Raw genomic sequence first — 14,039 nt, 5'->3', positions numbered from 1 at the left:
AGCAAACAACCACCCTTAATGTAGGGCTGCTGTTTGCGTTTGGCGAATGTCACCACCGCCGAAGTGCCTGTATTCTGGACACGTGCTATTCCCACCGGTTCCCAATGGCCATGATATTCAAGTGGATCGACATCGTCTACATGTTCAATAGCACGATTGCTAATCGCAATTGGAGATTGCACTGGCATCGTGTGTGTGTGTGTGTGTGTGTGTGTTCGACGAGCGCTAAAGCAACGTTGTGGCAACAGGTGTTGTACCTAAGACGAATGTGCTTCACTGAACGCAGCGGGTACTACAAGGCGTATGCGGCTATGACTAGTTGTGACTACTCGATGCTGAATGTTTGTTCGACACTGAATTCTATTGGTATCAAGTTGCTTACGTATTATTTACTGGTTCGATGAATTTTTTCTTCACCTTGTAGACACAAATAATGTGTTTGACGTTTAATAGGGCGTACTGCGACGTGATGGCGAGTTTTATTGGTCACACGCTCACAAAGGAAATATCAATTTTAAGCGGACAAGAACTGGAAGAAATTTATATAGAAAAGTCGTTAGTAAAAAGANATGGGATCCAGATGGTCCATGGAGACTCAAAAAATCTATTATATATCTATATACTATATAACTGTAGATTGTTAGACTGTTTGAACTCACTAATCTCTGGAACTACCAAATGGATTTCCATTTTTAACTGGTATGTATGTATATATGTAGAGAGTGATCCCGGACGTAACCTAGGGTATAAAAAGATTAAAGAAGAAGATTCCGCACTCTCGGCAACCCTTGCAATACTTGCAGATATCTCACAGGTGGAAATAAGAGCATCGGAGGAGATTATTACTTAACCTAAATGTTATTTCAGCGCTATTTTTCTTGACCTATGAATAAGCAAGGTTCTGCTCTTCTGTCCTTTCAACCTAAACTAATAATTTTTACATTACAAACATATTTTTGTATTGGTCAATGCAATGCAAAAGTTCTTATAAGGCGTCGCGAAGCAAGCCGGGCATTTGCTAGTTAAAAATATTTTTTTTATTTAATACCCAAAATCTATACTACTAAAGTCGAAGATATGACATAAAAAATCTGGTCCCGATATAAAAATATATAAAATAAAATTTCTAAACTTTGTGCAAAACTTGGAAAAATTCGATAAACTTTCAACTTTTTAATGAAAAAAGATCGAAAATGCAGTATTGTAATCCATTAAATTTTAGTATAATAAAGTGTATGTCGGAAGTTGATAAAAAATAGCGTGGATTTTTGGCACCTAGTTTCTTTCGTATAAAGTAGGTACATACATACATATTCCATACAAATATGTACAAGTTTTTTGTATGGGAGAAAATATTTACACCGACAGCAAAAAAAAAGCAAAATTCAACGCGATTTCTTAGCAACTTCTAACTTGCACTGAAATTTAATGGGCTACAGAACTGTATTTCCAATATTTTTCCGAACAATCTGTTTAGAAAGTTACAAATTTGTTGGATTTTGCTGAGTTTTGCACAAAGTTTAGAAATCGTACTTTTATGTTTTTTTTTTTGTAGTAGTATAAAATGTATTTTTATAAAAAATGAACGGAAAAATTAAAATAAAAAATTGTGGAAAACTCCCTGTGTCAATACTTTCTTCCGGCAGTGTATGTACAAATGTATATACAAAGTTAACGATATTTGATAACTAGATGCGTATTTTAGACTGAATAACTGGTAACAACTACATACATATATAGAATTTATTTGTGAGCATAGCGTGCTGCAAGTGGCTCATTAGCGTGGCGCGATGCGACTATTTATTTTCATTTATTTACACAAACTGTGTAGTATTTGTAGTTGATAAATAGATTTGGCGGCAGAGAAGTTAAAACTAACAATGTTGTTGATTTTTGTTTTTTTTTGCTTTCGATAACTCAATTAAGCTTAGCTGGGATCCACTTTACCGATTTCACTATAAAAATATAATGCTTAAGATAGCAAAAAAATTAAAATAAAAAAACTTGCAAATGTTCGGTGCGTCAACATCTATGTATATATAGCCGTCATCGATTCGCCAACAGTTAGCGAGTGGCGAAACGAACGAACTCAATGAGGTACAACCAAACTCGCTATCGTCTATCCGTGCTAGCTAACTTTGTTGTTGCTTACACACGCAAACTTCTTCTTTAAGCGACCGGAACTCAGACATAGCGAGCGAGAAGTGGCGAATCGATGACGGCTTAAATGTTTCCTTGCTAATTAGTTTCTTTTGCAATTCCCCTTGCTTGATTCGGGGCCCACTTGAGGAAGCCTTACCCTATAATCAAAAAAAAAAAAAAAAATCCAAAGAAAAATTTTTACTTAATTTTTGTTTTTTTTTATACGTTGCGCATTAATGTAAAAATTGTATAATTAAAGAACATAATAAGACGGAAGAAATACATTTTTTTCGTCATCAAGTTTCATTAAAAGGATTCCAAGATACAGCACTTTAAAGAAACGTATGTATGACGTTTTCTTAAAATTCAAGTCCCGTGTACCCTACGTCATATCGGCAAAATGTACCGCACGTATATTTATGTCACCCAGACCTTCAATCTCTTCAACTTTCATCCAAATCCTTAGAGGTCGCGCACAGAGGTGGCCGCGGTGACATGGAATGCCTCATATACAACCTGCATAGCATAATTTGAACCCAACATATTTTTATGTTTTCTATTTCAGCACCCAAATTCACAAATAATAGAGAAGACTTTAACTGCTTTTTAAATCGAAATGAATCGAATGATATAAATCTATTTTATTTCTTATGAATAAGGCCATAAATGTTCATTCCTCGTCTAACTTTTGAAGCACTTGATGAAAATAAATTGCACTTATATTTATCGATTTATTAAGTGATTACGAATAGCATCATAAACATATAAAACATAAGTGTGCCCACAAATTAAAAAATTGAATTTTTTTTGAAAGTGTACCTGTTTTTTTAGATTTGCCCATATATGTACATACATACATACATCTACGTATAGATTAAAAAGTGAAATAAAATGAAACTATCCATTTTTCACATTGTCTTGTCATATCGTCAAGCTCTTTAAGACGCACATACATACATACATACACACATAACTTTATATCCTAGCAATTGCAAACTTTTTGATGGCTCGTTTATCAATTGCAAGCAAAGTGTTGTGATAAATTAATACAACGCCAATATACGAGTTTGGATCAATAAGTCTATGGAAATTTATATGTATGAGGAACGAACTATTTGGCAAAGAAACTTAGTATTTTGTATTTTAAGGCAGTCTTCTTCTATATCGATGTAGCTTAGTTGGGATTCCCAAAATAAGCTACTCTTACACCAATGGTCTCTCAAACCAATTGCTTTCCCATCAGTTGTTGTTTTTCTAGCGCCCTGCCTGTACTTAACCCTGCCTAGACTCGGATAATCCCTCAATCGCTGTCGTCAAGTAATAACAAACTGCACGCGTCATCTCATCTGTGGAACCTTCACATGCCGGACATACATGCATTAGGTGTCTGGTCTGGATAGGTAGGAATTTAACGTACTACATAATCCATACCACATTTGAACCAGAGTCATTGCAGTCTATGCAGTGACGGGTCCCGTGGTTGACGTACGCAGTTCTGGACCTCGTCTTTCAGTTCATACAGATGCCTTCTGACATACCTGGGTTGAGATTCCGTCTCGAGCATGTGGCTGTGCGGGTGCTCACATGATGTTGTTCTCCTTTACTGGCAGCAACTGGGCCACACTATCTAAATGGTATTCTGCGTTCTTTTTGTCCTACGGTAACCGCTCCATAGTTTAGAACCTGCCGGCCAATTGCCTTGTATGTTGCCAACAACTTTTCTTTGTCTGTATTGGCAATTGCGGTTGTGTGCGCTGAGAAAGAAGGCTATCAAAGGTTACTCTATGAATTTTCGGGTTGTTCTCTGTCGGGATTGGTATAACCTTGACTGGAATACCCAGCTGTAGCCTGACCTCTTTCACGCAGTTGGTGAAAATGTTTACGTAAAGGAGATGGGCAATGAAAAAGCGAGAAAATTTGAATAGATGACCTTTTATTTTTCAGCACAGGCCATCAATTTCATTGCCGGGCGCCAATATCGAACAATAGTCAGCGCATGAGATAATAAAAACTCCCTCTGGTGGTTGAGAGAGCTTCCAGATTTAAAGGTTAGTAGAATAGAGTGGAAGTTTCAAGTGACTAAAATAGTTCGGTCATGCATACTTTGCACTGCTATGCTATTTTACCGTAGAAATCCAACAACCAACAGACTTCTACATATGTAATGCTGTGCATTGGGTAACTGCTTACACGCAAAGCTCATTCAACAGATTCCTTATGTGACAACTCTCATGCAACGCCAAGTATGCATAACTGAGCTATAAGAATTCCCGTTAATTTTTAACATTATTATAATTTTTTTTTTGCTGAAATTTCGAGCACACGTTTACGTATGTGGAAGAAAATGCCTAGCAACGTCACGAACAAAAATAAAAATTAATGCGATTCTTAATCACTTGAAACATGCACTTTGTTGCACTTAAATGTAATAGGCTATAAAACCGCATGCCTAAAAATGCTCTAAAAATTAAAAAAAAGAAAAATTATATTTTGGTGAAACTTTTTCATAGCATTTTAAATATTTTGTGTGCAATTTTGTTTTTTGTTTTGGTGGAACTCCATTATTGTGTTCAATTAGTATTTATTATGTAAACGAAACACTTAATATGTATAAACAAATAAAAATTCAAAAATCGTGCTCAACAAATCTCTTCTAAATTTCAACAGCTTTCATTTAAACGAAAAACAAATCAAATAGGCTCATAATTGTAGGCTGTAGACCCTTTTGAAACTCAATTTATGGATTTGCACCACTGTGCAACGCCCTGGGGGACCCCTGATTAATTGACGCTACTACTATGTCTGTTCTCCCACAGGACCGGTTGCGTTTAAGGCCACGAGTTATCTGAGTGTTTACGGCGTTAGGTGTGGTGGTGGTACTGTATACTTTGAAGAAGGAAATTATATTGTGAATTTATTTTTTTTTTAGCTAAAAATTGCTGAATAAATATAGTAGGCATGACAAGTCGAAGGTGAGGATCTTAATGATATCACAAAACGTTGGTTTTTATATTAAGATGTATATTAAGTAACCCTCGTAGGCACATCTATGTATACAATGACGTCGAAGTAGATATGTATGTATGTACATTTGCACACTATGTACATATCGTCCGGTTTGTATTGTATTTCCTAACTAATATTAGATCCTTAGTATTCATTCTAGGGCGTGGTGTAAGTAATCACTTAACAACACCTCTTTATGTAGCACATTCATTTTTTTTTTGTATTCATATAATCGAATTTCATCATAAAAATATTAATGCTGAGTCAATGTTTTTTTTATTTGCAACTACATTAAACGCATTTTAAGTCAATAAACGAGACATTATTTGTATTTTAAGTGCTTTCTGATTGCGATTGCGTGCGACGTTATAGCAGTCGTTAAGTATTTAAGCCTATTATATTTTGTTTTTGTTTTTTTATTTACCTAACAAGTGACGTAAACTTTGCGACCGTTTCTGAGTTTGGTATTTATTTTATCTTAATTAACTAGCACGTGAATTGCAAGAGGATGTGCTGAAAGCACAGAGAAAAAAATAATAATTTCTTCAAATATTTTAACGCATCACGAGCCTTTATTTGCCTCTAGTACGGTCGTAGAAATTAGCCCATTTTAATTGGTTATTGCACTCGTGAATGGTAGCTGGGGAATTCGTTAGGCCGATGTATTCTAGGGGCGCATGAAAGGTGATAAACAGCGTTACTGGTAATCTGGCAGATCTATTGAATCCACTAGTTATTGGTCACTGGTGCGCCGCATTGAACTTTCGCTACGTTACCTAGGTAACAGCCGAATTATTACAACTGGTGAATGGTAACCTTGTAGGTGTAAACTGATTTCTGCTAATGACATCCCCATTAATCTGGTAATCTAGCGAGTATCTAGTGGTGATTACCGCTAGCGAGTGAATTCACTAACTAGTGAGCGCTAACTGATAAAGAGTACTCATCGCTCTCATTTGACAGAGATTAGCTATTCCGTTGTGCTTTTGCAGCTTATCAAACTATTATTTTTTGCCATTTTTATGTGCACATATATGTATATTACCTACCTATCGTCGGTGATACTGCGAAACGGTCTATGCCTATTAGTACCCTTGACACTTAGATGGCTTCTTACTTGCACTGGAATGCATCTACAAATCGTTACACCCTAATAAACGAATGACAAAACTCTCCACCTTTGGCTGCTGAAGATGAACAATTGCCAGAAGCGATCAGATACAGATAACAGATCAATTAAGCACCAGAGGTAATAAGTGATATAGAACGTTTTGCAGTATCACCGACGATATGTGGAATTTGGATTTAGTAGATATGTATGCACTTTCATACAAGGTTGACCATACATACATACATATTTTGCGACTAGTCTTAGCAACTCAGTAAAATTTTTCCGCTATGCTTGGAGTATATATGTTTCGGTACATTGCCCTGTTGAAACGCAGATTTAGGATGCTCAGTTAAGAATGACACATAACAATTTATTGAATTAGATAGAAACAAATAATAGTAGCATACATTTGTATATTTAAATAGAAACCATCATTATGGGGAACACATTTTCACATACGCACACTACGTATACGTACGTTGGGTGACCATCCGTCCTGTATTATACGGGAGGACAGTCCTCTTCTTTGACCAATCATGGCAATTAATTTATTTTAATCGGGACGCCAATTGTTCTGTATTTCGCTTAATGTCCTGTATTTGTCCCGTATTCGGGGTTCTCCATAAACAGTTATTATTTTCTAATCTGAATACCTGTGCTTCGAATCGAGTAACACTTACAGTGAACAAAATATAAATTAGGATTCGGCTATTTTTCGTTTGTTAATTTAATGTTTATTATTATTTTTTTTTAAGTAAAGCTCTTTTCCTAACAAAAATCATATAAACCCAAATTTCCGACTTTGTGCAAAAACTGCGAGAACTAGTTCTGCACAATTTCAAACTTTTTAATGAGAACCTATAAAAATTTTGGTTGCAGTTTTGTAGTTCATTAAAATTGAGTATGATAAAGCGCAAGTGCAACTTGCTGCTCATTTACTTCCCTATCAATAAATTGTCGAACATAAAAACTTTGTATGAAAAAATGCGTAGCACCGTCGACAAAAAACAAGTTGCCAAAAATTAACGGTAAGTCCTAGCTACTTAAAACTTTCACTTTATCGTACTAAAATTTAACGAAACCTTGGTAAAAAATTTTGTGGAGTAAAAGTTTCCGGAAAGATATCCCACAAATTTGTGATGTTACTAAAAGGATGCTGTTACATCTAAGATCATTTAAAAAGGTGTTCAGATCAGTTAGCTCTTATGGAAAAAATTTGCAAAATTATTTTTTGTCCCGTATTCGGCTCGCATAAATATGGTCACCGTACGTATACGTAACACTTGTGCCTCACAAAATGCAATACAATCCAGCGCCAACACAAACATATCTATTTCAGTAAGTTTTATAAAACGATTGCAATTTTCGCTTTCAAATAAAAATAATTTATCGATTTTAGATACAGTTGTATACATGTTGACCGCATAAATATTTACGCTTGCATTAGCAATATTTACAAATTGCGACCGGCGACACCTGATGATTTCGCGCCATCACAAACACGCTGCCGTGGTGTTGGGAAAACGGCAATAACAGTAAACAGAACAGAAATAAAAGTGATAAATGAACACAATGAAAGCGTTTGTACATACATACATACATACATATGTATGTATCACTATATGCTGCAAGGCATCGACAGCAGCACTTAAAATTGCACAAATACCTTTAATTAGTTATTTAATTGGCACAGAGGCTCTAAACGGCAACGCTTTTCAAAGTGGGCCCTTGTTAATAAGTTTAATGAATTTTCAATTACTCAAATATTTTTCCACTGCACTTGAAAAGAGGAACTTGAATGAATATGCGACTGTAGAATGCACTTTCTAGACGTTAACTACTCGTTGGTTTTTAACAGCTGACGGCTGTTCGCACGAACATTCACTAAACCGTTCAGAACACGAATGCGCAGACGAACATCAAACAACATTTGCATGAAATGAAAATTTTTATTTTTTATGTTTAATAAATATGTAATGAACGCCGTCCGTCCTTCAATGAATTTTGCATTTGTAGATAGCTACGTACATGCATACGTGCATACGTGAGTTTCAAACACACTATAAAGAGCACAATAGCAAAGCAGAGATAAATGAAAGCTTATCGCAGCGCAACAAGCCCTACTCTCCGCTACGTCTGTATTAGAATGTTCGATTATTCGACTTTTTTAAAACCGGTTATCAAATTATTCGAAAAACGTCAATTTTGGAAAAACCGGTTGCCAATTTGGATTTTATTTTTGTTTTCTGCTAGTTTCCATATTTAATTCAAATAAAAAAATTATTTTTAACTTAAATTCCTTTCGTGAGACGGGCTATAAATGGAATTTTCAATCAGATGATCCTTTCACTGAAAGCATTTATGCTACACTGTTCTCTATAACTGAGAATGTTATACTAAAGAAAATAAGGGATAAGCCTTTAAACTGCAAATGGCATAATAGGCAAGAAATTAATAAATAGTTCCATTATCAGTAAAACGAATTGGCATATAAATTAACTTGGTAAATTAAACCGGTTTATTCGATAGATCAAGTTTAAAAAAATACCTGAAAATATTTAATAATACCGGTTTATACCGTTTTGAAAAAGCCTATTATGTATGTACATACGTACGGTAGGTATGTTCTGAGTAATAAGCAATTATCTCATTAACTAGAACGATATGCTGATAAGATTTTGCCTGCAATTCAATCGAGGAGAGTGATATTTTTGTATAGATACCTTTTTTGGCTTTATTAAGAGTTAACTCATTTGGAATGACGCGAGTAAGAGGCAGCCCGCACACACAAATCCATATGAACATTAGGGTGGTAAAAAAAAAAGTTAAATCGGAATTTTAATGTTCTCACACCTGGGATTGTTCTATACTCCTGTTTTTTTTTAAATCAAAAAATATTTAGAGGTCGCTCAAAGTACTCAAGGTTTTCTATGTATTTTATATCTGAAAAAACCCACTTTTCGTAAAAATTTTTTTTTCTTTCGGAATAAAAAAACAGGGGTAAATATTTTCGATATAGGAGCATGCCAGTTGGTTAGAGCAATAAAATTCGGACTTAACTTCTTTACACACGCATCTTTGGACCACCCGAATGTACATACATATTAACTTATGAAAACGTATGTAAGTTTATATTCTTATGTGTGTTTGAGTGTCTATTCATTAGTAAGAACGTTTAATGAGTAAAATATTTATTTTTAATCTATTTTTAATACGCTTTTTTCTGAAAGTCAAATTCTCTAAGTAATAAGTAGTGCTATTATCTGCAACGAATTACTCATACACCGCTGATAAATTCGGCAACCTTTACGAGTGTTAATTTTATGTACATTGTTCATGCATAACGTTTGTATTTTCTTTTCAGACAAAAGACTGTATATTGTTGCGAAAAAATTCCGTTTCGCAGTATCTCCATTTAAAAAAAAAAAAAAACATTTCTTACAGTACAGTATTTTTTTAAACAGTATTTAAATTAAATAAAGAAATTCCTGGTACTATGTGTACCTGTTTTACAGCCCACGACAATATTATACGATCTAACAAAATGCATGTATGTAAATGCAAATTTCTAACTTTGTACAAAAATTAGAAAAATTCAACAAAGTTGCACAACGACAATTTTCTAGTTTGCAGTATGCGAATTCATAGAAAGTGATAGCGCCAGCACAAAAACAAAAATTGTATCTAGATTTTCCGAACACAATAAGTGAATTAGCTTCAATGAATACTGATTTATCGCAGTTTTCGTGTTTCGATAAATTACCGTTATATGGGAGGTGGGCGTGATTATCGCCCGGTTTCAAAGATTTTCAACAGATTTCATAGTTGGACCCTAAGCAAGGCTCGGACCGAGTTTGGTAAGGATTGGTGAAGGGGCTACTGAGATACAGAATTTCATCATAAGTGGGCGGGGTCACGCCTATTTTCCAAAAATTTCATAATAATATTATTTTTTACCATGATTCTACTTCGCGTACTAATTTTCAACAATTTAGATTAAAAATTTAATGCATTTTTCGAAAATACCGTTATAAGGGAAAAAGGCGTGGTTACAGTCCGATTTCGCCCATTTTCAATACCAACCTAGCTTGGGTAAAGGGCAACCTACACCATTTGGTTAAGATATCTCAATTTTCGTTCGAGTTATCGTGTACACGGACGAACGGACGGACGAACAGACATGGCTTAATTGACTTCTCCTCCTCCTTCTCTTCTCCTTTCATTCTGATCATTTATTTATAAATACACTTCCAAAATACAAATCTACATAAAGAGTGTCAAATTTTAGCTGTCACAAATTACATAACCTTGTATTGTTGAATCATGCTTCCTAAGTATAATAGTTATATACAATTGTTACTCTTGTAAATAAATAAATAAATAAATAAGTAAATAAAAAACTTATCCAGCTAAGCTGAATTTAACCCATTAGGATTAATGTGGGAGTCTATGAGTGCTCTTTTATGACTCGCTGTTGAGGTTTACGGCATTTTTCTCTCGTTGTTTGCTTGGGAGGTTTGCATGTGGCTATTTGGATTGCACTCGCTTATTGCTCATTTGACAATTAAAAGGTATTACTCGCCCTCCTAAGGACATTATGTGTTAAAGAGAGTACACAAAATGACACGCATGGAGTACGCACAGAGCAATCGAACGGAGATCCTAAACGCTACTGGGATTGCTAATTTGCGTATATACATATACATACATACATATGAATCTAATTTTGGTATGTATGCCATTTAATCTTTTGTTTAAAATATTTGAGCACTTATTCAACCTTCATGATGATCATGTGATATCTACGCAAACCAGGGCGTCTACGGCTGCTAGAAATGGGTTAATCAAGTGGAGTGTCACGTAGAGTATGCGCCCTTCCGTATTTGCCGTCCATATCAGCAAATGAAATTGCTGTTGATAGAGAGAGAGAGAGAGAGAGAGAGAGAGAGGCAACGACAACGTCATCGCCATGCGGTGGTAAGTTTTCCTTAACACAAGAATCCCATAAGATAGGTCGTGTCAGCTGACACGTCGGTGCCTGGTTGTGCTATGTCATACTTTTCTTCGTTGGATTTCATGTCTTTTAACGTGTACATTAGGGTGGTCTTTACATGTGGGAAGCAAATTTTTATATCACATATAAATGTTGGTCCCAATTGGAGACGGTTAAGGCGTGTCGCAAAGGGGTGAAAGGTCAGATGCCTTTTGACTGTCATTAACCTGGGAGTGGGCAGAAATGATTCTTGTGCGTACGGTTCAAATCGCAGCTGACGATGTCGGGATATTTATATCCATGTATCCTCTAGGTAGCGACCAAGCACCCGTTTGGGAGGAGCGAGCTAAAATGAGAAGGCGTAAAACTCCGCGTGCGCTGGGTTTTGGTTCCGCCGCGTTAAAACCCCGTCAAATGAAAAATAAAAAACAGCCTCGGATGAGATCCACCTCCTTTTGATGACGACCACGGCAAATGTATAAAGGACAAGGGTATGCACCTGGAATATCCGGACCCTTAATGGAGAAGGTGGTGGAAGACTAAGACTGACATCACCGCCATCCAAGAAATGCGATGGACGGAGCAAGGCATGGTAAGCGTAAAGCCTTCAGATGTCTACTACAGTTGCCACGTAAAGGAGCGCAAATTCGTGGTGGGAGGGAGACTCCGTCGGCGAGTACTGGCGGTCACCCCGATAACAGAACGTCTAGCTATAATCCGCATCAAAGCTGGATTCTTTAACATCTCGGTCATCTGTGCACATGCCCCGACGGAAGAGAAGGAAGAGGCGCCCAAGGATCTCTTCAATGAGCGCTTGGAGCGTACATATGAGCGCTGCCCCCGACACGATATAAAAGTCGTGCTTGGCGATTTCAATTTCAAGGTAGGCAAGGGAGGGATCTTTGGCGCTACTGTCGGAAAATTCAGTCTACACGACCAAACGGCTATAAAAAATAGTTATTAAAAAGTGGTTAAATAAACAATTGGGTATTATTATTTCCAGTATTGGGTATTATTTTTTTTTCATATAAAATACATGGAAAACTTTGAGCGACCTCTAAATATCTTTTGAATTCAAAATAATAAAACAGGGACATATTTTTTCGGTATAGAACAATCCTAGGTGGTGAGGCCATCCAAATTCCGACTTTATTTGGGCCACCCTAATGTGCGTACATACATACATATGTCTAAAAATCACACTTTTAATTTATGACCTTTTCGTTTCTAGAAAAAAGTAGCCATTAAATATCATAAATTTTTAGGCCAATACATTTTAGTACCAATTAACAGCCTAATTAAGGTATGCGGAATGAAACGTGAACACTTTCTAAGCAGACCTTAAAAAATTTTGGTAAACACAGCAGTTTGACTAAGTATACCAAAATCTACTGTGCAATCTTAACAGGCATTCCACAAAAAATAATCTCGTTGTATATTATAAAGCTGAAATAATTTCCTTGAAAGCGAACAAACTCTGAAAATTTGTTTGTAAATTTTGTATACCGAAACTCCATGGTACATGGTACTCAATGTCATGAAAAGTAACGTGCTTTCTCAGTTTTTCTCTATGAGACTTGAAAAAAAAAACTTTATTTACAAAGGAAATGACGGCTTTATAGAATAGTAAGACAGTAGATGGAAAACCCCCAAGGGTTGCGAAAAAGCGTGTTTAACATTGCAGCGAAATGAGACCACTTTAGCCAAGATTTTTTAAACGTTGAAAAGTAAAATTAAAAGCGGCTATGAGCGCTTTCCCAAAATTTGCTTGCACCACATTCATTTCAGGTTTGTACAACGGATTAGGGAAATATTTTTCATTGGGGACCATCAAAGGACTCCTAAATATAACTCTGAACTATTCATCGTCTAAATGGCTAATAATAAAAAAATAATAAAATATAATAACTCAAATTGGCACAATAAAGTTCCAAAATAATATTAAAAAAAAAAAAATCAGAATTTTTTGTTCCATTGTTTTGTTTATGATAAGAAAAAAACCAAATCACGCCAGCTCTTATCTCAATTTTTCAACGTAACCTTATCGGGCGTTTTTGCACACTCGCACTCAAGGGTACTTCCGGCACTAGGAACTGATCTCGGGATTTTATCAGTGTAAATAAGATTACGAAACAAATGCATAACCAATTATTGCACTTACTGGCGAGCACTGAAGGAAACGCTTGTTTGATGGCTGCGGTTTCGATTTGAAATTTGGACAAAAACTGGCAAGTACAAACAAAACGATTCTTAGTTAAAACAAAAACACTATTAAGTAGTCGCAAGAAGGTGTTGTTTTGAAGTAAAATAAGGATCATATTCGAAAGAAGTTCACAGCAATAGCATTAATGGCGCCTTAATTAGGGACTCTACGGACTACATATGCCCATATACATAGATATTTTTTTCATAAACTGTACAAGTATATATTTTTGATTTGTAAATAAATTTACAAATATAAAATCTTGAAATCGCATAGGCTTCGGTGCAAATCATTTTCGCACTTCCTTGCTATTCAACACTTTCCTCATCTACACACACGGGCGGCTCCATCGGGCAAGCATCAATGGGATTAAATTGATTTAAGTTGACAATGCGTGTACAATTGATATCTTGAACAGGACGTGAATTACGCAGAATCCGTGTTTTGCCATCCTTCGATAGCAACTGACGAAATTCGTTCAACTGGCGTTCACTAATTGCCAATGGCTCGGGAAAGAGAAACCATTCGGCACCCTGATAGCATGGCGGTTCGGTCAGTGAGCCGCCATAGCTGTAGAAGCCAGT

General features: G+C 35.8%; 1 protein-coding gene across 1 annotated transcript in view; it reads right to left on the bottom strand.

The window, feature by feature from the left end:
- Positions 1 to 13,601: 13,601 nt before the first annotated feature.
- LOC108376806 (putative carbonic anhydrase 3) overlaps positions 13,602 to 14,039 on the bottom strand; it is a 2,417-nt gene continuing 1,979 nt past the window's right edge. Inside the window, exon 4 of the mRNA XM_017633046.1 lies at positions 13,602 to 14,039. Coding sequence (XP_017488535.1) covers positions 13,764 to 14,039 — 276 coding nt within the window. The 3' untranslated portion in view covers positions 13,602 to 13,763.

Source organism: Rhagoletis zephyria, unplaced genomic scaffold (genome assembly GCF_001687245.7).
Source record: "Rhagoletis zephyria isolate East Lansing unplaced genomic scaffold, Rhagoletis_zephyria_1.1 Rzeph_scaffold_11010, whole genome shotgun sequence".
NCBI classification, from domain to species: Eukaryota; Metazoa; Arthropoda; class Insecta; order Diptera; family Tephritidae; genus Rhagoletis; species Rhagoletis zephyria.
Note: the sequence above shows the minus strand (reverse complement) of the source record. Positions and strands in the feature narration are given on the sequence as shown.